The sequence below is a fragment of the Carettochelys insculpta genome, chromosome 13, assembly GCF_033958435.1.
Source record: "Carettochelys insculpta isolate YL-2023 chromosome 13, ASM3395843v1, whole genome shotgun sequence".
Classification (NCBI taxonomy): Eukaryota; Metazoa; Chordata; order Testudines; family Carettochelyidae; genus Carettochelys; species Carettochelys insculpta.
Window position 1 is genome coordinate 15188001 of NC_134149.1, and position 27146 is coordinate 15215146.

The 27146-nt window shown below is 43.5% G+C and overlaps 2 protein-coding genes and 1 long non-coding RNA gene across 8 annotated transcripts in view; 2 read left to right on the forward strand and 1 right to left on the reverse strand.

Annotated features, from left to right (window-relative positions):
* XIAP (X-linked inhibitor of apoptosis) overlaps window positions 1–7029 on the forward strand; it is a 35838-nt gene extending 28809 nt beyond the window's left edge. For all 4 annotated transcript variants that reach the window (XM_075007431.1, XM_075007430.1, XM_075007428.1 and 1 more), the window contains one exon: window positions 3111–7029. In XM_075007431.1, the coding sequence (XP_074863532.1) occupies window positions 3111–3304 (194 nt within the window). In that variant the 3' untranslated portion in view covers window positions 3305–7029. The remainder of the gene's footprint in view (window positions 1–3110) is intronic.
* Window positions 8–26891, reverse strand: LOC142019973 (uncharacterized). 2 transcript variants are annotated; one of them, XR_012647250.1, is made up of 4 exons: window positions 25565–26891; window positions 18406–18569; window positions 14645–14765; window positions 8–1883 (listed from the first exon to the last, which is right to left on the reverse strand). It is a non-coding gene; the product is annotated as an uncharacterized LOC142019973 (long non-coding RNA). The 2 variants fall into 2 exon arrangements; XR_012647249.1 differs by lacking the exon at window positions 18406–18569.
* STAG2 (STAG2 cohesin complex component) overlaps window positions 24729–27146 on the forward strand; it is a 214849-nt gene continuing 212431 nt past the window's right edge. Inside the window, exons 1-2 of one of the 2 annotated variants that reach the window (XM_075007427.1) lie at window positions 24730–24864; window positions 25968–26028. The gene's annotated coding sequence lies outside the window, so the exon portion shown is untranslated. Of the gene's footprint in view, window positions 24865–25967; window positions 26029–27146 lie in introns of both variants that reach the window. The other variant, XM_075007426.1, reaches the window with a different exon arrangement.

A 27146-nucleotide genomic window follows, 5' to 3' on the forward strand; every position in this document is an offset into this window, starting at 1 on the left:
ATTTTTTTTTTTGATTCAAGACATAGATGCAAAATGTTATGTAACAGATTGTATTAAATATCTTAGTGGCACATTGCTGTTGTCATGTTCAAATGCAGTCTTGCTTTAATACAAAGGAAATGTCTAATATATGTAGTCTTTCAAGAATTCAGTAGGGTAGTCGTAGGTAATGGAGATGGACCCAAGTCATCAGTAGGTGGGCTTGAACCTGGGACCTTTGGGGCTAAACTCTGAGCATGTGAGTATTCTGCTTTATATTAGAAAAGAACAGCCTACCAATGATAGTACAATATAAAGCATTCAGATACACACTGTCTACTTTAGGTGTGGTAAAAGTAGTTCCAGATTATATACCTGCTCCCCAATTCCCTTGCCAATATTCATGCTTTTTTGTGTGTCAATTCTTCATCTCTCCCTCTGCCCCTTGGGTGAATATTTCTCATAGCAGATGGGAAACTTAGTGTACAGAAAAAGCTATGAAATGTACTGTACACAAAGTGCTGTCAATTGTCCAGTATAAATAAATGGCAAAAAGTAAAAATGGAGAACCTTTAGTGTCCTTTAATCTTTGACTTATAAAGCTCTGAATTGTTAACTAATAAAATAAATATTTTTACAAGTATTGTAACCTATGAGCCTGGTCATGTACAAAGACATCATTGTGCCAGGTGCTATACAGACATAATATCTAAAAATACAGACCCTGTCCCAAAGACTTGACAATCTGAGTGTAAGACTAGAGACAACAGTTGGATTCAGACATATGGAGAATTTTATAAGGCAACAGTGGTGGTCAGCATGGTAATGCACCAATGGCTTAGATGCTGGCAATGTGATAGGTTGTTTTTTTTCAAGAAGGCATCACAACTAAAATTTTAAGGATGGTTTTGCAGTAAAGATAATGCATTAGTTGGGGGAGCTGTCCCCAAGTTGGAGGTAGCATTCCACATAAAAACAGACCTTTTTTCAAGTAAGGCGTTATTTTAGTTCCATATTATAAAATTATGTATATTCAATCCTTTCGGTAGTACAGCTTCTTAAATTAATTCTTAACAAAGTCACTCTGTGCCTATAACAAAAGAAAATAATCATTTTTCTCTGTGTATCCTTTAGTTGCATAAAAAATTCTACTTAGGAAGTATTTTACGCAGCACATGACACCTTTTTTCCTATTTAATGTTTTTGGGGGAGGTGTCAAGTTGATCTGTTAGCTTTTTTTTTCAGAGCTCTGTATTCTCTCCTTTTGTGGATTGGAGTTCAGAGCTCTGAATGCATTATCTTGTGGCTAAATCTTTCAGTGCAAGCAAGGACAGGGTACACAAGACTTCCCCTCTCAACCACAGCCTGGAGCTAGAGACTGCCCTTTTCTGTCTACATCTCAATAGTACTTCCTTCTCACCACTACCTACTTTAACACTCCATTCACAGCACCTTACTGGCAGATGCAAAACAAAAACATTAATGAGTTAAGCATTAAAATCTGGGTAATGCATATGTAATGTCAGCATTTGCGGTCATAATTCTGCTCCCTACATATATAGTATTACAGTGGAGTCTGACACAATATTTCTCAAATAATGGAACAGAATATAGCTGTTTCTACAACTCTAGGCACATATTGTAAGGTATCATATGACTATATACACACGTACACCTACATTTAAAGACTTTAACATTTTAGTGCCTGTGAGATTAAGAAGAGCAAAGGTAAGAGAGGCTGGTGGCTGCTTTGGTTTATGACTTGTCCATGGCCAAAGCTGGGAATCAATCAGGCAGGTAATAGCGGCATCCCAACTGGAGCTTTTAATCTTCTGCCAGGAGCAGAGCGGTGGTTGAAAGAAGAAGAGATCTCTGCTTTGATCCACTGAGTTTATACCAGTTCACTGTGATAAAGAGGTTATAAAGTGAACACTATGGCTAGGAATCTGTTTTTTCTATATTATGATTCTCTGCAGTTCATGACAATTTTATCCTGTCAGCAATGCTCATGGCCCCCTGTATAGATGAGTGTCTTTCTCTTTCCATCCCCTGAAAACTGTTTGGCAGCAGCTAACAATGTGAAGCCCATGTGTAAAGCCTTTTGGAGGTACTTCTAAAGCTGTATATAGAGAGGGTTAAACTCCTTGCTTGCTGCACTGGGGGGGTGTAATCTCTCTCCCCATATGTGCAATGATGATGACTCTAGATTGAGTCTGAAATCTCTTAACATGGGTTTTTCATAAGGGGGAGATCTATTCCTGTCATAGAAACAGTTCTTTCTTGGTATGGGGAAGGTAGTTTGAGAGACTTTCATTATGTATCAAGAACAAGTAGTAGTCTTGTGGCACCTTATAGACTAACAGATATTTTGGAGTATAAGCTTTTGTGGGCAAAGACCTGCTTCATCAGATGCATGAGTGGGGTTGGTGGTTTCAGAGGGGCATTTAGAGTGGGGTCCCAGTAAGAGGGAGGGCCAGATCTGACAAGGTCTATTCAGCAAGGTAGAAATGGCCCAGTATCACCAGCATTTATCAAAAGATGAAAAAACAAAGTCAGATCAGACCGGGGGATGTGAGCCTTTATCAGAGTCTGATGGGGAGATATTAGCACCCAGAGCAGAGAAACTGCTTTTGTAAGCTGCAAGCCACTCCCAGTCTGTTTAATCCAGGGTTAATGGAGTCAAATTTGCAAATAAATTGCCTCTCAGAGATTTCTCTCTCCATTTGATTTTTGAGTGGCTTCCAGCTTACAAAAGCAGTTTGTGTTAATATCTCCCCATCAGACTCTGAAAAGGCTCACATCCCCATCTGATCTGACTTGTTTTTTCATCTTTTGATAAATGCTGTTGATACGGGCCATTTCTACCTTGCTGAATAGACCTTCTCAGCTCTGGCCCTCCCTCTTACTGGGATCCCACTCTTTAAATACCCCTCTGAAACCACACCCCCTGCACTCATGCATCTGATGAAGCGGGTCTTTGCCCACGAAAGCTCATGGTCCAAAATATCTGTTAGTCTATAAGGTGCCACAAGACTACTACTTGTTCTCGAAGCTATAGACTAACACAGCTACCTCTCTGATACTTTTCATTACGCATGTTAACTTGTTCCATGTGTTTCCCTTTTCCTCAGAGCTGAGCACAGAAGAACAGTTAAGACGTTTACAGGAGGAGAAGCTTTGTAAAATCTGCATGGATAAAGACATCTCAGTAGTTTTTATTCCCTGTGGCCATCTGGTTGCTTGTAAGGAATGTGCTGAAGCAGTTGATAAGTGCCCTGTGTGTTGCATGGTTATTACAAAAAGACAGAAAATTTTTATGTATTAGTCATATGTACAGTGCTGTGTTGTGCTAATATTTACTGTTAGGTTGTTTAAAACAATATTGCAATAACAAACCGTTGGGTTGTTCAGCACTGTAGAAGAACAAATGTATTTATGGAGAGTCTACAATTTTCGGATTATAAAAACCAAAGCTTCAGTTAGTGCCCTAAAATTTCATGAACTGATAATCAGAAGCTGCTACATTTGTGCTTGTAGCGCTCACATTCAACTGCAGCATCTTCATTCCTCTGCCCTTTGTTCCTTAACTTTTATTTTACTCACTTGTATCAAATGATATGGACAAACCTTTGGTCCTGGTCAAAAACTGACTAAAAACTGTGCTGCTAATAACAATGTAGGCTGGAATTTGTCATCTAATCTCATTCTACTTGGGTCTCTGCCAAGTTTTTTGAAAGGGAATAGAATGCAGGAAATAAACTACAAAGTTGAGGTGGCAAAAATCCAGACATGGTTTTCTTGAACATTAATCTTGCTGAAATTTTATTACCTATAATATTAAAGGTTAGCTTCTGTTGAAGAAGGCAGATATTTGCACATTGAGGAGTAGTGATGTTTTAGTGAGAGAAATAAATAGCTAAAAGATTTTGTAACTTTGTTTTTATGTTGATGATTTTAGTGACTGTCTGATCTCTTAATTGGGTTTAAGCCCCTTTCTAGCCCAGTAAAACATTAATCAATTACATTAATTATTTTTCTTATCGGAAAAATGGGAACTTTTTAAATCTCCTGACCTTTTCACAGCCTCTGTAGTGTATGAGTTAGTTAAAAATCATTCATGTGACAGAAAAAATTACAAAACTCATCACATTTTTCTTTTAAACATTTCCCCTTTTGAGCATGTTAGTCTTCCCTAGTCCTGTAAAGTGTTTTTTTAATTGACTCATTTCACATCCACCTTTCATTTTAACAAAGTATATTCATGTCATTTACGTATCATAGTTACATTCCAGAAGCAATAGTGTAATCAGTATTTAGGTTGAACTAAGTCCATTTATTTCTCCAACTCAAGACTGACCTAAAGCATATCTGTTCTAGACTGGTAATTAGAAAGATCCTTAAACTACCCCAGAAGTATTTCCCACCCCTGCCCTCATCTGAAAAATTCCCAATTATGGTCTCCCCTGTCTATAACCCCTTCCCAACCAGGCAGTAACCTCTGGTCCTGTTCACAAAAACATACCTAAACACTGCAAGGAACTGCTTTATTAGACTGACTCATTGGAAGTTTACTTCAGAATGAATATAAACTTTTTTTAAATAAAATATTATATTGAAGAATTGTAGTCAACGTGTATATTAAAAAGATGCTGAATAATATTGCTTATACATTATCAAATGATGTTGTCTAAGGCAGTGGTGACATATACTACAATAACTCTTCCAGTATTGTTTAACATTGTCTTTGCTATCTGTAATAGATTTTTCCAGTGGAACCATAGACTAGGCCACAGATGCTGATCTTGCAAAGTGCTGAGAGTTCTTAACAGAGGAACTCACGTACCAGAATGAATTAAGGATTCTTAGCATCTTGCATGATCACATTTTGGAGAAGGATATATTGCAATTAGAAATGTAAAAAGTAAAGAACATTTACAACTATAATGCCCTTGACTCAAGAGAATACATAATCATATGCAGGACTTCCTCCCAGTCTCATCTCTTTGGATGGCAATTTAAAATGTTCTAGTGCTTAAGTTTTGGAAGATAAGGATTCAGCATCTGCTTCCAGTCTGAAGAATCTTTGCATAGTGAGATTTTTTTTGGAGAGAAAATTTCAAAATATTATTCTTTTCTTTCCTTTCAGATTGAAGTTACTAGATTTGCTTTTCAGGTTTTTTACAAAAGCATTTGTTTGAGAAACTATTGGATTTAATCTGGATTCCCCTCCCCCCCCCCAAATCATGAAAGCTTTGCATGAATTGCTAACAGTAGGAGAACTGACTTGATAGCTAGAGAATGAAACTTTCTGGTACAGGTGCCTCAGGACATTAAAACCATTTTATTTAAAATTTGTTCATATCTGTTATACTTCGATGAGAATTTGTTTGAGGATCCTGTGGCAAACTATTTCCAGTCAGGGAATTATAGGTCAGGTATGATATTGTTTGGAATTCCTAGATAATCAAAACATTCATATTTCAAACCCATGTTTGTCATCACATTTGTACATATTCAAAATTTGATATATTTCCCAGATGATGCCTCTGCATTCAGTCACATATATTTTAGTAATTCTTATTTAAAAGCATATTCTTCTAGCAATCCAATTTTTGTATATAATCTGGTAAAAGAGGGCAAGATATGTATAGTTTGAGATGGAGCATGATGCTGCAAACTTTTATGCACATACAAAGTTTTATTCGTGTGTGTGTGTGTAGTTCCATTGGTCTCATTGAGTCAGTCCTTCCCTTCTAAAACTTAGCTTCAGTGAGACTTCTGCTGAGTAAAATGAAGCACGTGCGTAAGTGTTTGCAGGATTAGACCCAATAAAATGCTTAGATGTACTATTTGTAAATTTAGAAATTGTCCATCTTATTTACATACATATATAATAATCTGCTTTTGGTTTCACAAAGGCACTAAATATGATTGAAAAATATTATAATGCCCTTATTTTTTCAAGTTAGCTTGCAGTAATTCAGACATTATGTTTGACAGAAGTCTTAGTTTCACAAATCAATGTCTATGCTGGATGGTTTTTTTTACCCTTTTCTCTTTGCCCATTTCTTCTTTTGTTTTTAATGTGGAAAATCTGTCCAAGATTGCATGTCCCCCATTTCCGTAATAATTGTCAATCTTAGAATTTCTGTTCTGGAGTCCATCTGTTTTCTTATTTCAATATTTTCCACCTTTCTACTATTCTTTTAAAGATTGCATACATGAAGAGACACTAATAGAATGAACTTACTTTTTGATTTAAGAACACTGTGTGTTCTCACCTTAAAAATTAAACAGCGTAATTGTCGTTAGGTTATTTTATCATGGGCATAATGAGATAGCATCAGCATAAATTTATTTTTCCGGTAATACTCTACAGATCCTTCAGTTTTCATAATCAAAAAGTTTAAACTTGCATCTTGCCCTTTATGCAGCTTTATTTTATGTATTTCACTCAATTTGACAGCGAGTCATTTTATAAAATTTCATTTTTGCTTCTAGTCAGATTCCTTTTCTGACTTTCAAGATACCTGTTTGAGCTTATAACATTTCTGTTGGTATTAAGTCTTGTTCTCTAATTTTCTTTTCCTGTTTTAAAAGTCTGAATTTTGGATTTAAGTAACACTTAGCTGATGGTATCTCTCTCAAACACTGTAACCTCCAAATTTATGAAAATGAATGGACTGTACTACCACACGTTGATATATTTCAGAATTTTTGAGCTGAATGATGTATTTGATTTTGAACATTGATTAGTGATGCTTAAGTAATTTTTTGTAAAAACTTTCATGAAATATAGTCCAATGGACTGAAATTTATTTTTTTAAATGTTTGTGATCATGTAAAATATTCACTAACTGTTCTGTGATTCTAGTTTAACTTTATAAATTGTCAGTAGATTGTGTATTATAAACATTTCCACTTAGTCGTGTGATTTTTTTTTTACATGCAAAGAGCAATCACAAGATGGCATTAGTTGTAGTTTCTTGGCTTTGTACATATAATGTAATGGAGTTACTAATTAATTTTAATAAACATGGTAAATGTGAATGACTCAATAGAATATAATTGATCTTAAGAGCTCTGTGTAGCTCTAAAGCTTCTCTCTTCACCACCAGCAGTTGTTGAATAAAAGGTACCTCTAATATCTCCATAATATCCTGAGAGCAGCATGGCTACAATAATACTGCAGCTAAGAAACTGTATTTTTGTCCATGTATGGCCAAATCTTTCTCACCTTACTTGTACTAGTTCTGCTGATGTTCATGAGACTTTTCTGAGTGAGGAATGTAGAAGTTGGCCCACTGAAGTCGATGAATCTAATTACCTTACATGTTATCTAGTTGAATCACTAAGCTGTTCATGGAAAACCAGTTTTAATGTGTTTTTATTGCTTATTTTTTCAGTAATTTCTATGTTTGTGGATGATTCTGTATCATGGGTGGTGATCAGGCAAATAGGTGCCCAATGCCTGTTGAAAGTGACTGGGGGTTCAGCACTAAATTCCCATTTGTGCCTTTGAAAAATCTTCCCATTTTGTTTGTTTTGATGAAGAAAAATAAGTGCTTGCAATTAGACTGGTAACATTCGTTTGAGATAGCTCACTCATTTAATATTTCCCAATACAATCAAGGCAAATAAAATGTGTTCTGCTGAAGCAGGCTGTTTGACATAACTTAAACCCATTCAGTAAAGCCTGTTAGAGAAGAGGTCAAACCTACGAGACAGAAGGAAAAACTCTGAGTAGCCATTCTAGGGAAATGATTTGAGCAGAATTTGGCTATCAAAATTAAGTTTTGTGTTAGTAAATCCAAGTCCCAGCAAGGGAGTATATTTGGATTGCATGGTATGTGAATTGTACTTAAGAGCAGCCTGGGTATGTTTGATATTTATTACCTATCATTTAAAATACTGAACTGTAAAGAACTGAATTTCCAAAACATTATTCAGATACATTTAATGCAGATGAATGTCATTTTAAACTCATGCTAAGTCTAACTGTTGAAAAGTACTTTGGATCTCTAAGTTATTTCAGATGTTTTTATTTTGAAGAATTCTTGATTTTCATAATAGTCAATATTTCACAAAAAAGGGGTTCAAACATAGATTTTGATTGAAAGAGAGCTGCTCTGTAGGTGCAAATTTTAAAATTGTAATTAGTCCTGCATTTAAACTAACCATAAGAATGTAATCACAGTCATCAAATACTGACTGATTGAACTAGGGAGATTATTTTTAAAATGAATGATTTTTTCAGTGTTTCATTGAAATATGCAGCCAAATTCCTTGGAGACCAGTTCTAAGCCTTGAGGAAAATAACAGGAATGAAGGACTGATGTAACTGTAAACAAGCACAGATATTTAGGCTTGGACACTGGAAAAAGGAACACATGCTTTCTATTTCCCAACTGTTACTAAGTTAATTTACCCAGCTGGTTAAAATTAACAGCTTATTTGAAGATATGTTAATATTGAAAGCCTCTTGCTTTCTCTATTCATTTCTGCAGGAAAAAAAGCAGTCAAGTAGCACTTTAACAAAATAGTTTATTAGGTGAGCTTTCGTGGGACAGACCCCCTTCTTCAGACCATAGCCATACCAGAACAGACTCAATATTTAAGGCATAGAAAACCAAAACAGTAATCAAAGTTGACAAATCAGAAAAAAAATTATCAAGGTGAGCAAATCAAAGAGCGGGGGTGTGTGTGTGTGTGTCTCAAGAATTAGGTTAAGCCAAGTATGCCAAAGAGCCCCTATAGCGTCCTAGAAAGTTTGCATCCTGGTTCAAACCACGTTACTGTGTCGAATCTGAATATGAAAGAGTTCAGCAGCTTCTCTTTGTAAAGCAGACTGGAAATTCTTCAATAAAGCACAGGCTCTTAAGTCATTAACAGAACGACCCATTCCATTAAAATGTAGACTAACTGCTTTGTGGATCAGGAATGTTTTGATGTCTGTTTTATGCCCACTGTTAGTCTGTTACGGCAGTTTAACTGGCACTTTACAGACATTACATATTCACTGCTTCCACCTCCCTGCCAGCCACACATGCCCACTGGTGTACGCAACAATTAAAATTTAATATCAGAATGTTGGTGCTGGGTTTTCTGTATAAATGAGTGCTGGAGGGATGGATGAAAGTTGGACAGACTATGAACATGTATCAGTACTGGAGCTGGGATAGAAACTTAAACACTAAGGCTGTGTCTACACTCGGCAGCTTTATTCACAGAAGGAGCTCCAGGGAAGGACATGCCCCTGCCATGGCTAGATGGTGGCTAGTCACATGGGTGACAACTTGACCCCAGACACCACACGGAGGAATGTGCCCCAGCACACAGGCATGCCCACAGCTGACATGCAGCACCCTCCTCAGTGGACAGTGCCAGGGGCTGGGTGTGGGGGCGAGAGTGGGGGTTGGCAGAGCTGGTCTGTGCCCAGCTTACTTGCCACCCACGGGGGGACCCCTCAGTGCCTGTAGCCCACTAGACATTGAGTGGAGGGGTTGGGGGAGCAAAGCAGTTGGTCCAGTGCTGTTCAGCAGGGTCCACTCTGACTGGGGGATATCCTCATCCCATGTCTCAGGGTAGGAGCCGCTGCTGGCAGTGGGTGGAGGGCTCTGGAGCAGAAGGGGCTCACTGTCTCCACTTTTCTTCTTACACCTGCCTCATCGGAGGACCAGGCCTGCCCCACCACCAGTCCATTGAGGCCGCCCAGCCCCATTGCAGGACAGCCCTGGAGCACCAACCAAGAAGTCACTGCCAACACCAGTGCAGGACCAGCCCTGCACCCACAGGGACCTCTACACAGCAGCTGATGACACCCTGTGGGCATACCTGGCTGCCCTGTGGTGCCAAAATGAACTTTTGGAGTGATAGCTGTGGGGAGAGGATGCATGGTGGACCTTCAACCAGGAGTGGCGGGTGCAGTCCTGGGCTGAACTCATGGTCCACCTGAATGCTGTCACTGGCACTGGGGGGAGGCAGTTGGCTCAGCCACTTATGGCTGTCTACCTGCCCCCCACTGGTACTCCCGCAGGCAGTGCTCGAGCTGGCAGGACAGATCACGGCCATGGCTACCTGCCTTGCTGCCCCCTGCCATGCCTGCCCCTCTCTCCTCCAAGTCCCCCTTCTGCCCCCCTATACCTGAGCCTGTTGAACCTCACCCACCCCCATTCCTGCCTGTCTATCTCAGCCCCCACAGGGACCCCACACCCGCAGTGGGAGGGGTCCCATGGCCAATGCCCCTAAAGGTCTTGCTCCACCATGGGATCATGGCCCCCCATCCCAAAACCCCACCACTTGTATATAGTTAACTGTTTCTGCACACTGTAAATAGTTTTCAGCAACCATGTTTATTTTGAGCACCTTAGTTACTCAGTTTAAAGTTTAAGAAGTTATTGTTTTAACACCCCCATGTCCCTCATTATTAAGGGGGTGAGGAGCAGTGGATGGGGTGCAGGGGCATGATGGGAACGAGGTGGGGCTGTCCACTTGAGACCTCTGGACAAGGTGCCCTGGGAAGAGTCTCATTTGGGACCCACAGGAAAGCTCCCCTGTAGGGCTTCTTGGATCTGCACCCTGTTCCTGTGGGCTTGGCAGTTGGGGGCTATCCACCCCCGAGCAAGACTTCCTCTTTTCTCTTTACAACACTGTGGAGGGCACAGCATGCCCCTGCAATGTGGGGGGACATTCTGCTTCCCCATGTCCAGGAGGTGAGCAGACAACGAAAGCATGCCTTCAGCTGGCCAAAGGCACACTCAAGTGGAATGTGCACCTGGTTGAGGCAGCAGTTAAAAAGGTCCTGGGTGGAGTCTACAGGGCCAGTGTATGGCCCCATGAGCTGGGGAAGGAGGGGTAGGTGGCATCTCTCATGATGCACAATGGCAGGTGACAACCCTGACCATAAGCTCCTGGTGGCGGATGCAGGTCCCTGCCTCCATCTGCCAGCACAGGCTGGAATTGCAGAAAACCCGCATGTCATGGGTCCAGCCTGACCACTCAATGTAGATGTCCATAAACAGTCTACAGTGGTTGACTAGGGCACGTTTCACAAGAGTTATATCCTTTGTAGTTGATGTAGCAAGCTGCACTGTGGTCCAGAGTACAGATGGGGATGTGCATGTGGTCAATCGACCCAGAGCAGCTGGGGATGCACAGAGCTAATGGAGTGGTAGCTATCCAGGGTGGTAAGCTTCCATAAAGTAATGGCCACCTTCTCCGTGGGGATGGTGGGTTGCATGCGAGTGACCTCCCTGCAGAGGGTGAGGGTGAGCCAATTGCAGAGCTCAAGGAATGTTGCTTTCTGCATTCAGAAGTTCTGGATCCAACGCTTGTTGTCCCACTCACCCACGAAGAAGTGGTCCCACCAGTCAGTGCTAGTGGTGCACCACCATACATGCCTGAGGACCCAAGGAGAGTTCGACAAGTGGGTGCCCCTACAATGGCAGGGAGAATGGGCCTCCAGAATTGGTGGGTGACAGCTGCTGTGATGATGGAGAGCAGCTGCTGCAGCTCTGCCTGGATCCACGCGTGGCCAGGGGCTGGCCTGGCTCCATGGCTAGGCGCTCCACACAGGGTCTCCCTCAGGCAGCATGTGCTCCCTACTGTGCTGTGCTGTCCATTGTGGGGGCTGTAAAGCCTCTATTGTGCAGGGACCAGGTGTTTGGAAGGGGCCTTTTAAGGGCACACTTGGCCAGGAGCCCCAGAAGGGCTTGCTAGCCATGTGACCTCATCTGTGAGCTTCCAGGACCCATTCTGTTGAGAAAGTGGCCAGCACAGTCTGAAGGCTGTCAATAGACCAGAATGGAAGAGCGATCCACTTTTGTGTGTGGAGATGATCTGTCAACAGAACTTTTGCCAGAATATATCTTCCAACACATGCTTCAATAGACAGCTCACTCTAGTGTAGACATAGACCAGTTGTGAAGAAAACCTGGATGCGAAGTGGCGTGGTGCCATCGGCCTGAAAATACAACTCTATGACTGCTGTGAGCTGCCCCACGGATTGGAATAGTGTATTATCTACGAACCCTAATGGATAATTCAAACAATGACATTAACCAAGTTTATTGCTACCAATTTTTGGAGACACATCTATCTGTGGGCAGAGTTGTAGCTGAATGTTACTGCATCCTCTTCCCCCTTGACCCTCATCTGACCTTCCAGGTCTGGAAGTGGGGACAAAATCATGATTTGGAGAAGCTGGCCTTAAGCACTCGCTTGTCCCTTCTATCTGAAGTAGTGTCCATGGTTGTCTTCTATGGTATAGATTTCAGGATTTGTTTCCTTCCCAGGTTGGTTAGTGCTGGTGCCTTTACTTTCCTTCTATGATGTCTTTTTAAACAGCTGTATCCAATTAGCACTGGTATTGGATCCAGTAGAATGAGAGCTCCATATTGTGGCATCTCAGTTCCAGAGGCTGGTTGAATTGGCCTCACTACCCCAAAAATGGACTTTGAAGCTCATCTGGATAGTTCTGGGAATAGAAAGACGACAACTCGATAGGAGCTGATTTCTCCTTACAATTCGCATGGGACTTTCCATTCTAGGACATAACAGATGCAGTGTGAGGAGACGGGGATTTTACTGAGGTCTCTTTTCTTTGTCATTCTTGGATAACGTGGCCTTTTTAGCATAGTTATGCTTGATCTCACACTGGAAATGAAGACCCTTGTAGGATGCGAGAGACCACATAAGGAACCTTAGACCAATCTTCAGCTTCTCCCCAGCAACTAAAAGAACACGACAAGGTCCACTGCTTGCTCTCTGACATCTGCCAATCAACCACTCTCATCTCAGCCATTAGCCTCCCACAAAATGATATGCTATCACAGGCAATACCTTTAACCAGTTTCCTCCTGCTCCGTGTACATGAACTCCCAGATGCACTAGTAAAATCAGTCAGAGAGAGCACATAGAGATGAATTCCAAAGAGAGACTCAAGAGATAAGAAAAATATGTAAAAACAACCTAAAATTTTCTCTTGTAAAGTCATTTTACGTTAAAAATATCTCAGCTATAAATTTAAGACCTGGCTGCATTTGAACTTCACTGTTTTATCAATGGACTAAGTATGTGGAGCTAATGATAACATTTGGATTTTACCTACAGCTGAAAGTGCTTCACTCTTGTGCTTTTATCAGCTTTTGCAGTAGATCTGTGCGATCATCAAAGTTTCTTATTTGATCTTTGAGTAACCCTATTATGTTTCAGGCAAAATGACAGAGGACTGCACATTCAGGTACACTAGAAGCTTTTTTCAGGGTGTATAGCTAGTTTTAATGTCAAGTGGGTGTATCATGACCAGTCAATTACAACTGTAGGGGGCAGATGGATGGACTTAGGTTCTTCCTGTCTTTAATGTTCCTCATTTAACATGCCTGCATAACAAGCCCAGTTTTTAAATTTAGCTGTAAGTTTTTCGCACATGAAATACCTATTAGTTCACACTTCATCCACAACTTCCAAACTGATATTTGCAGGCTCATATTCAGGATCAACACCTGCACCTTCACTGCAATGTGTAAAAGATGAAAATAACACTTTGAATTCAGCTCTGTAACTGGGCATCCATGACATTATTTCAGGGTGTACCCAAAGTCTTACAAACAACAGGACTTTCCCACCATACTTTTAACTTTTATCCCCATTTGTCTGCTTCTACCTTCTTTTCCCTTTCTCCAGAAATATACCAAAATAAATAACAGACACTTGTTTTGAAATGTCTGTACTCTGCCTTCCAGACAACTGGGGAGAGGGAAACATAGCTATACTTTCATGGAAGTAAATTATAGCATATCTTTCAATTTATATTCCTAGGCCCTTCAAATATATTTTGAGCGTACCAACTAGTTTATAGAATAACTAGACAGCAATAATGATTGCATCAATCATTTATTTTTAAATTTTATTTAGGTGACTGCATATTATACAGAAAATGCTTTACCTACCATTCGATTCATGGAAACTCACTGTGTTTACACAAAGGTCACAAATTAATAATGGATATTTTTTTCTCTCTGGGCACCCCACTGGCTGTTCTTGGGTCTGGCACAACTGAATATTTTCATTAATGACTTGGATAATGGAGTGAACAATATGTGTATAAAATTTGTAGAAGACACTAATAGGATCCTCAAAGTAAAATCTGGAACTGTGGGGCCACTGTACCCATTAATTCTTTAGCCTGAGTTGATTTTCACAACGCTATACCAGTGACAAGCAGCAACACCACTTCAAGCACTCTGATCATTCCAACATCAGCATGTGGATCCTCACTCCCAGCTGCTCCTTGAGCCCCTCATGAATCATACAGAGAAAGGCACCAGCCAACCACCCAAGCCCTGTACCCCAGCAATATGACATTTTACACTGCTCAAGATGCCAATGAACAATGAAAGCTCATTAATTAGTTTGCCACTTCCTTAAAGGAAAGTGGACATGCACCCCACTTTATAATTTAAGCAGAAGTTCCCCAAGCTCTTCAACCGAAACCCCACTGTTTTAGGGAAAATACAAAACATACATTAACTACAGAAAGATTTTCAGTGATTATAAGGAGTAGACACAGACATCAAAATTGGTTACATAAGAAATAAAAATGGAAACACACTCTAAATTCTAACTTTAACTGTCTAAGCAAGATTTGAATCAAGCAGTTTCTCACCTGAATAGATATTACAGACAGCTCACAATTCTTCACTATACAGACTGGACCAGAACCAATTTCTCTAGTTCAAAGTCTTTGACTTCCAGATGATCTTCCAACTGTTGAGAGAGAGTTGGGGCTGGAGAAGAGAGGTAAAGTGATGATGTCACTGTCTCTCTTTTATAACTTCTTCCAGCTGCCGGAAAGATCCTAACTGTGGCATGGAATCAAGCAGTGCTCATTACATATGTGCCTTCTCTGAGATGCCTCTGTGATAGCGGATTCTTATTAATGGGACACTAAGGCTGATTATTGCTCTTTTCTTCTCCTGAAAGGCCAGCTGTGGGATTCTCCCAATCGCACAACATATGTCAGCAACACATGACTAACACTTTGTAACTTCAACCACAATGACAGTACATATAATTCTACAGCATACTAATGTTCAATAAATCACGACTTCTTAAATGATACCCTCACCATGCATACTTTATTCAATAGTATAATCATACAACTGTGGTGCATGTGGAGGTTCCAGGGTGCCACTATGAGGTAAAGAGGGTCAGAGGCACCAAGCTGTAATGAGCTGCAAAACCTTTCAAGGATGGGATCAGAACTGAAAAGGACTTTAATACCTTGGAGAATTGGTCTGAAAAATCAACTACCATATATGAAATTCAATTGAATTCCTGACCTTAAGAAGGAAAAATCAAATGAACAAATAAAAAATAGAGAAGTGACTAGACAGAAATACAGTGGTAAAGAATGTGGGGATTATAGTGTATCACAACTGGCAAACAGTCCACCGGAGTGATTCAGTTTTGCAAAAGGCTAAAATAATTTGGATATGTGTTAATAACATCATACGCAAAACACAGAAAGTAACTCTTCTCTGCTCAGCATTGGCAAGGCCTCAGTCAGCTGGAATATTCTGTCCAGTTCTGGAGGTCACACTTTAAGAAAGATGTAGACAAACTGGATAGAGTCCACAGAAAAGCAACAAAAATTATAAAAGCTTTAGAAAATCTGACCTATGAGGAAAGATTTATAAAATTGACAATGATCACTTTCTCTGTGTCCACTGAAGATAGGATAAGAAGGAATCTGCTTACCCCACAGAAAGGGAAAAACATCCTACGTATAGTTAAGTACAGAATAAGGTACTGATGGAGGCTGTGGAATCCCTGTTATTAGAGACATTAAAGAACAGGTTAGACAAACGTTGCTTGGGGTGGTCTAGATTTACTCTGCTTTGTCTCAGTATTGGGTGAATGAACTATATAACCTCCCAGTGTTCTTTCCAGTCTCTGAGAGTTATTTACCCTTTGTATACTGGTAGACAGAATATTCAAGTTGGTGATTCTAGTTCTACAGTCCATGGCTACATCTACACGAGCCCCAAACTTCGAAATGGCCACGCAAATGGCCATTTCGAAGTTTACTAATGAAGCGCTGAAATGCATATTTCATAGGGTATAATTATGGGAATAAGGGGACTTCGAAGTAGGCGGGGTCCTTTCGAAAAGGAGCCCTGTTGGGACGAGACGCGCGGCGGCGAGGTGCGTCAATTTCGAAGTGCCGCGGCCGCCCGCATGCTAATGAAGCGCTGAATATGCATTTCAGCGCTTCATTAGTAAACTTCAAAATGGCCATTTGCGTGGCCACTTCGAAGTTTGGGGCTCGTGTAGACACGGCCTATGAATCTTGTTCAGAAAGTCAAAATAAACAGTGATTAAACTAGAAAAGAAGATGCTTAAACAATGAAGAGTCAGGCAAAGGTGTGCTGGTGCCTACTGCTCCAAACTAGATATGTTCACGCAACTAGACTATTATTATTTCTGAACACCAACAATGTGCTTGACATTGTGCAATACACAAAAAGGCCCTGACTTGAACCACTTAAGAGCTAAAGCACCTAATGCATATAGAAATTGAGACAACAAGACCATGAGGGATACAAATAATGTTTTAAAAATGCGTATCATAAATGTATACTTCTTGTGGGTCCTTTGCAAGAAGCGGATTTTTAGGAAAGATTTCAATGAGTAGAGAGGGTGGCAAACTGGGTGAAGAGGTCACAACGCAGTACAAAAATATATACCCTGAAATAAAGGTTAAAAACTTATTTATCAAGGTAGGCATCATGGATGGAGTAGAGGAGTCAGGGGCTACTTCTACACAGCAGCCTCTTGTGAACAAAACAGGGCTTTTGTTGAAAAAAATCGCCAAGTGTCTAGACAGTTAAAGTGCTCTGTCGAGTGTTTGTCAACAAAACTCAGCTCTTCAGCCAGCAGTGTTATACCTCTCCCACATCAGGTACAGTGCCTCTGTCAACAGACCTGTCAACAGAGAGGGCTTCCTGGTCTCCCGGGCAGCAATGTTTGCAGAACTTCTGGTCCGCTGTTGTGTCAACAGAGGGCAGGGCAGTCTGGCTGCTGTTGACAGCAGCTTGCTCTTTCAAGCCACTTTTACGTGTAGACACAATCTGTTGACAGAGGTACTGCCAAGGTTTCTCTGTCGACGGTGACTTGTGTCGACAGAGGCTGCCCATGCAGACGTAGCCAAGGGTTACGCAAGAAGAAATAGTGTCTCAGATGTCTGCCTTGGCAGTTGTGTGGGGCTCAAAGGTCAGCACCTGAAGTTTGTATTTGATGTGATTTGCAGTAGAGGAATTTAAAAATGTCAATGATGTAGATAGCTGGGCAGAGTATAACAGCTGGTCAAAAATAGTGAAGTTATGTCTTAAAACATTTTGAAATTTTCATTATAGAAGTAGGTTTCTGAAGGAAATGGTTTTAATTAAAAAATCATGGTGAAATTGTTTTATCAAATATTTGCTGTATAAAACTTTCAAGTTTTCCCCCTTTTCTTCCCTTATTCCCTTTTTTTCTCTTTTGCTACTGAATTAGAGAGTGGGAGACGGGGATAGAGGGGAAAAAAAAGGAAAAATTGGAAAGTGTTTGGGGATTTAATAGATTTTGAATATGAAAATTATTACTGTGCTACTTAAGTATTTAGGAAAAATTCACAGTTACAAGTAATTGTCATGTAACCACTAAAATCAGAAGAATAATCATTGCAGTAATGAACCTATATTCAAAGAGATGTTATTCAGGAATATTGGAACTACATCTCTCTACTTAGTGTGGTGTCACCATCTATGGTATGTTTTTTCTAGAGCTTATATTACATTCAATGAAATCTCTAATGACACATTTTTAATGGACCAGAATGTTTATCGCAAGCTAATATTAAAAAAAAATTGGACTGGTGTCCTGATATTTTTGAAGGTGAATATACTTTGTCTGAATACTGAACATAACTAACCAAATATGTCTGTTTTGCTGGCTGTGTAATTGGAATGTTAATTTTTCTATAAAAACAACATCCCATGTTTTCTGAACTAAAAATGAAATAATTTCTAAGATGTTCTGTTTTTAAGAAGGGGCAATTTTTTTCATTGAAAAAACTGACTAGATATAGTGAAGTGAGGAAAAGAACTCTAGTAGCTGTGTTTTGTACAGACAGGAGAGGCTTACGGTGGCCATCACCAAGGCCAGACAGGGGACTATAACAGTCAAGATGGAAGAGTCTCAGGACCAGGGCAATTGCTTCAGCCACTGGGACAGAGGAAAAAAATCATACAGTGGCAGTAGTATGCTGGTATATCTGAATGTGAGCAAAGGAAAATCTAGGGGAGGGTAGGCAATAAGTAGCTCACAGGCCAGATGTGGTTCACCAGAGTTAGCCCATGGTGGGCCACCAGATGCTATATGTACCTGCACATCTTCAGGTACAGGTGCTTCCAGCTGTTGTTGGGTGTGGATTGCCATTCCTGGCCCGTAAGAATTGTGGAAAGCAGTGTGGACCAGAACACCATGTCCTGCAGTCCCATCGGCCAAAAATGGTGATCTGCAGCCAGTGGATCCGGAAGAAGCCAGACCTGCAGATGAACAGGTAAATAAAATGTGCAGTAGCCTGCCAGGAGCTAAGCCTAGTGAACAGCACTTGGCCTGTGAGCCACTTATTGCCCATTCTTGATTTCTAGAGATTAACAAAATAATTTATTAGGTGGTGAGCTTTCATGGGACAGGTCCACTTCTTCAGACCATAGCCATACCAGAACAGACTCAATATTCAAGGTACAGAGAACCAAAAACTGTTATCAAGGTATACAAATTTTTGTTCTCTGTGCCTTAAATATTGAGTCTGTTCTGGTATGGCTATGGTCTGAAGAAGTGGGTGTATCCCATGAAAGCTCACCACCTAATAAATTATTTTGTTAGTCTTTAAAGTGCTACCGGACTGCCTTTTTGTTTTGATAGAATATAGACTAACATGGCTATCTCTGTTACTATTGATCTCTTGAGTGACACTTCAGGTTGTGAGCCTGAGCTCAAATTAAAAAAAAACTGTTGTTTTATGGATATTTACTTTTTAAAGGCACAGAAGGTGTATTCCTGGTCTTGTTGAATTGAATATGAATTTTTGCCACTGATCTCAAATAAGGCCAGGATTTCACCAATACTCTGATCTATGTGCAACATTTGTTAATTCATCACAAGAAATATATGAAAGTTACTGCTACGACACACATTGCTGGGCTTTCTTTCAACTCTTCTTTGGCATCTTGATTGTGATTTATTCAGAACATTTGTATGTTTCAGAATTTTTGGGACATATATGCTGCATATACATCAGTAGATCAAATTCCCTTAGCATACCTCTATTTTATATGGATACTAATTAACAAAAATGGCTGGGACAAGCTTCACTCTGTATGTTTCCATCACTGTATTTGTTCTTTTAAGGAATAAATATACAAGTAACAAACTGCATATTCTCCTTGTATCCCAAAATATTTATCATTTGTAAATACACTGATGTTTTTAGATAAATGTTATTTATTGAGTTCTATCAGTGATCTTGGTGATGTACAAGTCACTATGCGTATCTCAAGGGCCAGCAACACAAAATAATCCAGATGAAGTTCACCAGATGAAGTCATATTTCAAAGATGAGTAGAATTATTTTCTTGTTATTTTATATAACATGCTTACACTGGTAATTATTGTTGGCTACAATTTACAATTTGAAAGAAAAGTCAACAGATGAAATAGACTTGATACTAGCAGCAGTTAATATACATAACACTAAACTCCATCACCAGTAGATGACAAATGGTGTTGCTCATAGCAACACCTAATTCTTACTAACATTAGTTACTAGAGTTTCCTATTAGTTGTAACTGTGCTGCATCTAATATTAGTAGCATTACTTATAATCCACAGTGGCACCATGCCACAGTATTCCAGAGGGCCAAGAGTCACGTGATGCTAGAGTGGAACTGCTGAAGAAGGGTGCACACCAGCAAACTCAAATCCCTGAACTGGCTGAAATTCAGTACTTTTTTACTCAATAGAATTAACTTTTTAACCTACTGATAATCAACCAACTTGTTTCCCGTTACTGTGGATTAATAATTTGAGGACCCCCCACTCAACATTTGTAGACACCCCTTTTTGTAACACTTGTGGCCTCTGTGCAGGGTTGCCAACTGTTAGTAAATTCAGACAGCAAAACAGCTCAAATTTGACCTGTCCGTAAAATCCATAAAATACATTTGGCTATCAGTAAAAAAACCCACAAAGCCTTGCAATGGACTGGAGGACTCCATCTCCTATGGCTCCGGGGCAAGATCAGCACCAAAGGGAAGTTCCAGGGAGTTTACAATTTCCAGGGCAGAGACCAAGAGGGGAATTATCCAACTTGCTGGCTGGCAGGGGGGCTGCTCTTCTCTGCCTCTGGCTTTGAACTCTTCTTTGGTTTCATCAGCAGCAGCAACTTGTGTGTGTGTGTGCATTCACACATGCGTGTAGCACAAACTTCTTCCAGGCTTCTCCTGATGGACGTGTGTGGGGGTCAGGTTATAGTAGGCCAGGCATAACAGCCTCCCACTGGCAAGTCAGCAGTGGGATGGTTATTTAAATATAAGAAATTAACTGTCCACTCCAAGGCTGTAAGGATTACTGATCATCAAAAATGGATCTGTGGAAATTACTAGAGCAACATTTGACACTATGGCTGCTGCCCTGTATGATCACAAACTGGAGAACATGGAGGATGCTGATATGGCTAGTAATTAGGTTAAGCAAGCATAACCATATTGCTGTTGTGATGTATGAATAACAACCTTGCATAGTTAACTTTTGTTCTTTTGAACCTTTTCATATTAAGTAATAATGTGTCCATAAAAAAGTTTGTAATTTTTTTCTACATAAAAATTTTCATCAGTTGCCAACCCTGATTCTGATTTTAGTAAAAATAACACAATAATATAATGAATCTTAAATTCTGTGATGGTTAATATTTAAATATTACCTGCACATTTTATCATCTGTATGTGTCCTTGGGGTTTTAAACTTTTACAGGCATGCCTGCAAGAAAACCTTCAAAATGGCTGTCACATTCAGAGCCCAAAAGGAAAATCTTATTTCAACTGAGGTCACTTTTAGAAATAAAAAATTAAATTTTGAGGAAGACAGAACTTAACAAGAAGATATGTCACCATCATCATCAGTCACAGGGTTAGTGAGAGTGAAACTAGGGGTATAAATTACTCACCTGGCCCTCTATGCTTCGTGAACAATGCTCCAGAGTTCAATTTTTCCTGTGTCTGTGAAGACGCAGCAAAATCACTCTCTCTGAGCTCAGCCATTGACCCTGGTACTCCACACTATCTTGCCTAGTAAGGAACATTAACGCAACCCCGAAGAGCCCCAGTCTACACCAGGGAAGAAAGTCAATCCAGATACATCACTTCTAGTTACCGTAGCAGCATAACGAGAATTGAATATCTGAGATCAACTTCATTCTCTAATGTAGACCATGCCTAATATACATAAAATTGTAAACTTTTCTGCAAAATACAACAAGCTGACACTTGAGGTCATTAGAAAGGATATCAGTTGATAATACAGTCCAACCATGAAAAAATGTGACATTTGTGCATCAGTTAAATCATTTTCCTCAAATTAAGCAGTAACTTAATTTTATAACTACCTTATGGAAGGCAAGGTGGAAAATCAGATACTAGTGTTTATATACAAAATTATCTGACGTAATTGTATTCATATTAATCAGTTTAAGTCTGTACTATCATTCTGTAATTCTTATTTAATGTATTTTGTGCTTTAGTGTTTTATTACATTAGTATGAGATACACTCTCAAAATTTCTTATTCCAACAGTGTCTCTCATTTCAGTCAATTCTGGGTCACTTTGAATGGGAAAAAAAAACAAAAAACTAAACAGCCGACCTTGTTACCAGAGTGCACAGCACAGCTTGCAATGCATAGCAAAGAAGCTTGCTTATTAGGTCAATACCAATGCCTTACTGACACAGTTCACATGTGAAAAAAAATCATTATTAGGGGAGATCTGTTGATTTTCAGAGAAGTTTGTTTCCTTTCCAAAATGCTTTTCCTGATTAATTACACAACTGTCCACCCCAAGGGAGCAAATTCTCTTCCTAAAGCACTTAGCAAAGGAACATGCTGATATACCCTTGCTGCCAGCCTCCTGAGCAGAGAAGTGTCTGTCTGACTCATCTACCTCATGGTGGTGAAGGGTTTCATCCCACATTCCTCACACTGCCCTGATGTAGGGCCTAATTAACCTTTTGCTGAGCTATCACTAAACATATTTGTGAGTCCCCCAGGGGAACAAGTGTAAAAGACAGGAGGAGATTGATACGGAAGTTGTTTTTGACACAGCTTTTATTTACAAAATGTACAAGTTGCAGATGGAGGTGTCTGACATTAGGGTATCAGCAGCGATCACCTGAGGGCAAAGACTACATACCAGTGTACATAAACATTATACAAAAACACAAATTAAAGCACAGTGGATAAACACTGCTAACAAGAGCCAAAGCTGGTTAAATACTCACCAGCCACAAGCTGCTTCCCTAAAAGGGAACCTTGCCAACTATCTCACCGTTCGCATTTCTTATATGAACTCCCAGGGCTCAAATTAATTTTTGGATGAAATTGGGGAAGACTTAAAATTGGTTAAAACATTTTAAAAATAAAAATATAAAAAATTAATACATTTTATTTACAGCATTATCATTCACGTTAGCTTTGCTTGTCCTTCCCTGCAGACAGTCACAGAGACTAGTATCAGAACCAGCTGTGCCACTGGACTGAGAAAACTGTCCAAACCAGACTGGAACCTCAGCCCTCTCCAGACTGAACTAGACCAGACCCATGTCCCTCCCCAGATCAACTTCCCCAAACTCACCAGATCCCTTTCAGCCTGTACCACATCAGACCCCTCTTGATCTGAAACGTCCCATTACCAGGCCTCCTTACAAACAGGGCTCCTTTCAAACCTCTATTCCTGAACCAAAGCCTGTTTTTCCAAATCCCAAGACTGCTCTAGGGCACATTACTCCAAAACCAACTCTAGCTGATCTGCCCTGTTCTCCAAATTGGGCCAGTGCTCACCTGGTTGCAGCACAGCTTGGTGCCACTCACACTGAACACACCTAACTCATCCCCTGTGACCAAGGAAGCTGTGACTAGTGTTCCTAAGCTGCACGTTTGTGCGGCCACTCAGAAGAGAGTCAAATGTCACCCAGCTGATTAGCAGATCACCCTCAGCTATTTCCCCCCATGCCCTCTCCCCCCCCCCACCTGTAGTGTACGTTAAAAAAAAACTATTCAGCACATTAGAGAAAAAGGTCAGAAAGAATATTGGCTGAGAATCCTTAGCTGAACCCTTCTGTCTCCAACCCATCCAGCACTGGCAGAAGCAGTACAGTGGCAATCTAATTTTACCACTGACCCCTGCAGGGAGACTCCTCAGCTGCAGAAGGTGCCCGACTTTACCATGTGTCTCCAACAGGTCCAGGGCAGGGGCTCCAGAGATGAGAGGAAGCTAATACTCCCAAGGCAGACTGGGAGGGCACCAAGCCATGGCAACAGCCACAGGAAGAGGCGCCTGAATGGTAATTTGCACCCCACAGCTGCAGGGCAGAGTCCAGTATCAGAACATCCGTGCCCCACCTAGAGGAACTCAGGCCCCCGCAAAGCAGCACCAGAAGTTGACCTGCGGCCATAGTCGTCCAGCACAAATCCTCTCCCCACGGCACTGATTCCGGCTGCCCATCACAGCCCCTTCGCAGAGCCAGGATGAAGGGCTGGGGGCAACTTCTGCGCATCACCTGCGGGCAGCTCCAAGGGCCCGCCGTAGCGCGAGCGCTGCCCCCCGTCAAGCTCGCCCTGCACGTGGAAGGTGGGGCGGGATTCTGGGCACCAGCGCCACTTGCCTCCTACCAGCACGAACACAGCCGGGGAGCGCAGGAGGCACAGCCCTCGACGTTCCCGCCCCACGCCTGGCAGACCAGTCGGCGCTTGCCGAGCCCCGTTGGGCTGAGGGAGGGCCGGGCCGGGCCGCGCCGAGCCCAGCCCGGCCGCACAGGGCTTAGGGAGGGGCGGGAGAACCACGCTTAGTTTAGCCAGTGAGCAGACGCACAGCCCACAGCTGACAGACGCGGCGGCAGGCCGGGGGGGAGGCAGCTCCAGGGGCGGCTGTCGGTGCCCCTCCCGAGGCCAGGCCCCGGCTACGTAAGAACACAGACGTGGCTCTGCCAAGGCGCTAAACCAGGTGGCAATTCCGCCGCTTACCTGAGCGGGCGCCCCTTGCGGCAGCTGGACGCCGCGCTCCCCCTCCCCTCGCCACCTACCCAGCAGCCCCTCCGTGCGCCCAGCCCCCGGCGCCGGGCGCTGCTCCCGCATCTGCCAGCGCGGACGTAGCTGGGCGCGTGCCCAGCCCAACCCTGCCCGCGTGACTGGCCGGGGGGTGGGGGGGAGGCAGGGCCAGGCATGCGCGCCACCTTGTTTACCCGCTCGGAGCCTGGCGGGGAGGGGAGCGCGGCGGCCTTCTCGGCCCGGCCGGCAGATGTCGCCCCACGCTCAGAAGAGCCGGCCTCGCTCAGTGGCCGCCAGGTGGCGCCTGCGCCCTCCATTCGTTCGCGAGCCGCCGAGCAGCGAACACCCCAAACAATCCCCAGCGCCGCCGCCAAATTAAATAACCTGCCCGCTCCCAGCGCCCGCTTCCAAACCCCTCTGCGGCGGAGCTGTTGGACCGGGCCGGGCGCACGCAGCCAGCAACCGGGCCGGGCCGGAGCCGCGAGGCCGGGCCTCCGAGCTGCCTGCGCCAACACTGGGCAAGGTAAGTTAGAAAATGGCGGCGAAGCTTCTGGAAGTTTGGAGGGGGGACAGGGAGCCGAGTGTGTGGCGACGCGGCGAGGCCGGACTGGGGCCCGGGGGGACCGAGTGGGGCGCCGGGCCGGTTGGCCACAGGACTTCCAGGGCAGCCAAGATGGAGGACGTGGGGCCGAGCCGAGAAAACACTCCAGCCCCCCGCTTCCCCTCCCCCCCTCCCCAGCGTTCCCCGGCGGGGAGGGGGGGAAGAGACGGTTCCGAAAGCCGCCTAGCTGCCTGCTCCTCTCGGAGGACCCCCCTTCCTTCGCCCACTCCTCGGCCCCAGGCGGCCCGGGCCCGGCGCTCCTCGAGCTAAAATGGAGAACCTCCTCTTCCTCCTCCCCCTTCTCCAGAGCCGAGCAGGGGCTGGTGGCAAGATGGAGGACTCGGGCATTGTGTGTGGAGCGGGCCGGGCCGGGCCCGCTCGAGGGGAGGGAACCGGGGCGAGGGGGAGCCCTGCTCGCTGGCCAGCGAGGGAACGGCGGCACAGCGCGGGGCGGCCTGGCGCGCAGGAGAAAATGGTGGGGCGGCAGCTGCTGCCCCGGGGTCCCGCGTCTTGGAGAGTGGCCGCGACTGGGGCGTCCATGCCTGAGAACCAGTGGCCCCGTTCAGCCCAACGACTTGGGGGGCACGCCGCCCCCCCCCCCCCAGACGGGCAGCCCACTTACTTGCCCCGCACGAGGCGGTTCCCCGCCCTGCACGGCTCTTCGGATAGGAACCCAGGCAGCGCCGTGACCCCTTTCGGACATGACTGAGGCCCTGGGGCCTGACCTTCCCCGCTTTGCGGGAGTTGAAGGGGCCGCGTATAGGGCCTTTGCGGAGGAAGCTCCGGCTCTCCTGGCACATGACTTGGGCCCACGGCTTTCCCGCCTGCCCCCCGCAGAAGCGTGTGTGGGCACTCCGTTTCCGGTCACTTGGGGAAAAGGGGGCCATTGCAAACTTGTCCCCGGGGCGCCTGGCGTCGGGAGCCGCGTGTTGCTGGAGCCCTAGCCGGCCTGGGAGGGGGAGGGGAAGGGAAGGAGGAAGAAGGCTGATTACTGGGGCTTTTGGCGCCACTTTTGTTTTGGACAGCCTTGCACAGAGCCCCCTCCTTCGCCTCAGCACGCGCTGAACCGAGCTGAACCCTGCCCAGGTAGGAGGAAGCGCCTTCCAGCTTTTTGTCTTTTGCCGGCTCCCGGGTAGGCGCTCGCCGACGTCTTGTTCGGGGCTCCTTGGATGGAGCGGACAGAGTCGAGGAGTGGGGGGTGGAAGGGCTGGTACAGCGGCCTGGAGTGAGCTCCGCTGAACTTGCATGTTTGTTTTCATAGTCCTCTAGCGATCAGCCCGAGGACAACGCTCGATTCCTGTGCGTGCGATGATGATGGTGCCCTCGCTGTCTCTGTGGTCTGCCCACGGTGCCTTTTCAGCTATTGGTGTTGCAGGGGTTACCTGCTGTCCCTGAAAGTAGCCGGGGTGGCTGTTTGATGCCCCCCGCCAGCAGTGGCAATTGAATGGACGTCTGTCGAATGGGTTACTTGGTTTTCCCCCAACATTGTTAGAAACTTTTCTGTAACTGTTGCAGAAAGAATCCGTTCCCAGTTTCTAATAGTCTCTTGGCTGTTCTGGTGTAAAACTCTTCTGTTCACTCTTCAGCTTGGTAAATAGAAATGATGCCCTGGTCAGGGGGCTCCTCTCCTTTTGCTCCCTGTAGTTACACCTTACGTTTGTGCCTTTGGAGCCTGGTCTCCGTAGCAGCTTGACTCGGTGACTTAACTCTTCCACTCTCCCCATCAGGTGTGGGGTTGAGACGAGAGATTCTTTGCCTCTGGTAGGCTGTAACGAGGGATCTCTAGAGATAACCTGGACGCGGTTCAATACTCTGCTTTTCTCTTACGGTCGTCTTCGGAGGAGGAGGAGATGCGTCCGCGCCCCGGCTCTTAATCGGGGAGGGGAGTCGGGTTACTGAAGTGCGTCACACGAATCTAATGGGGCCTGCTGGAAAGCCGGTTGTGTATGTTCTTGTCCTCGGAGCACTCGCCCGCCTCGCCTTTCTCTTTCTTCCCATTGGTCATCCGCATACGGGGAAGGAGGTGGCCTGCTTACTCTTCCCTGGGGCGAGCGCACGCAGCGGGTTTACTGAACTTGGGGTCTAGGCTTCACAAACGCACTCTGATGTTGGAGACAGCAGAGCATTCAGCGCTTCTTGTACCTATATTAGAAAGTCTGGGCTGTCAGAATTGGTGAAATGTGCAGTGTGTCTGAAGTGCAGAA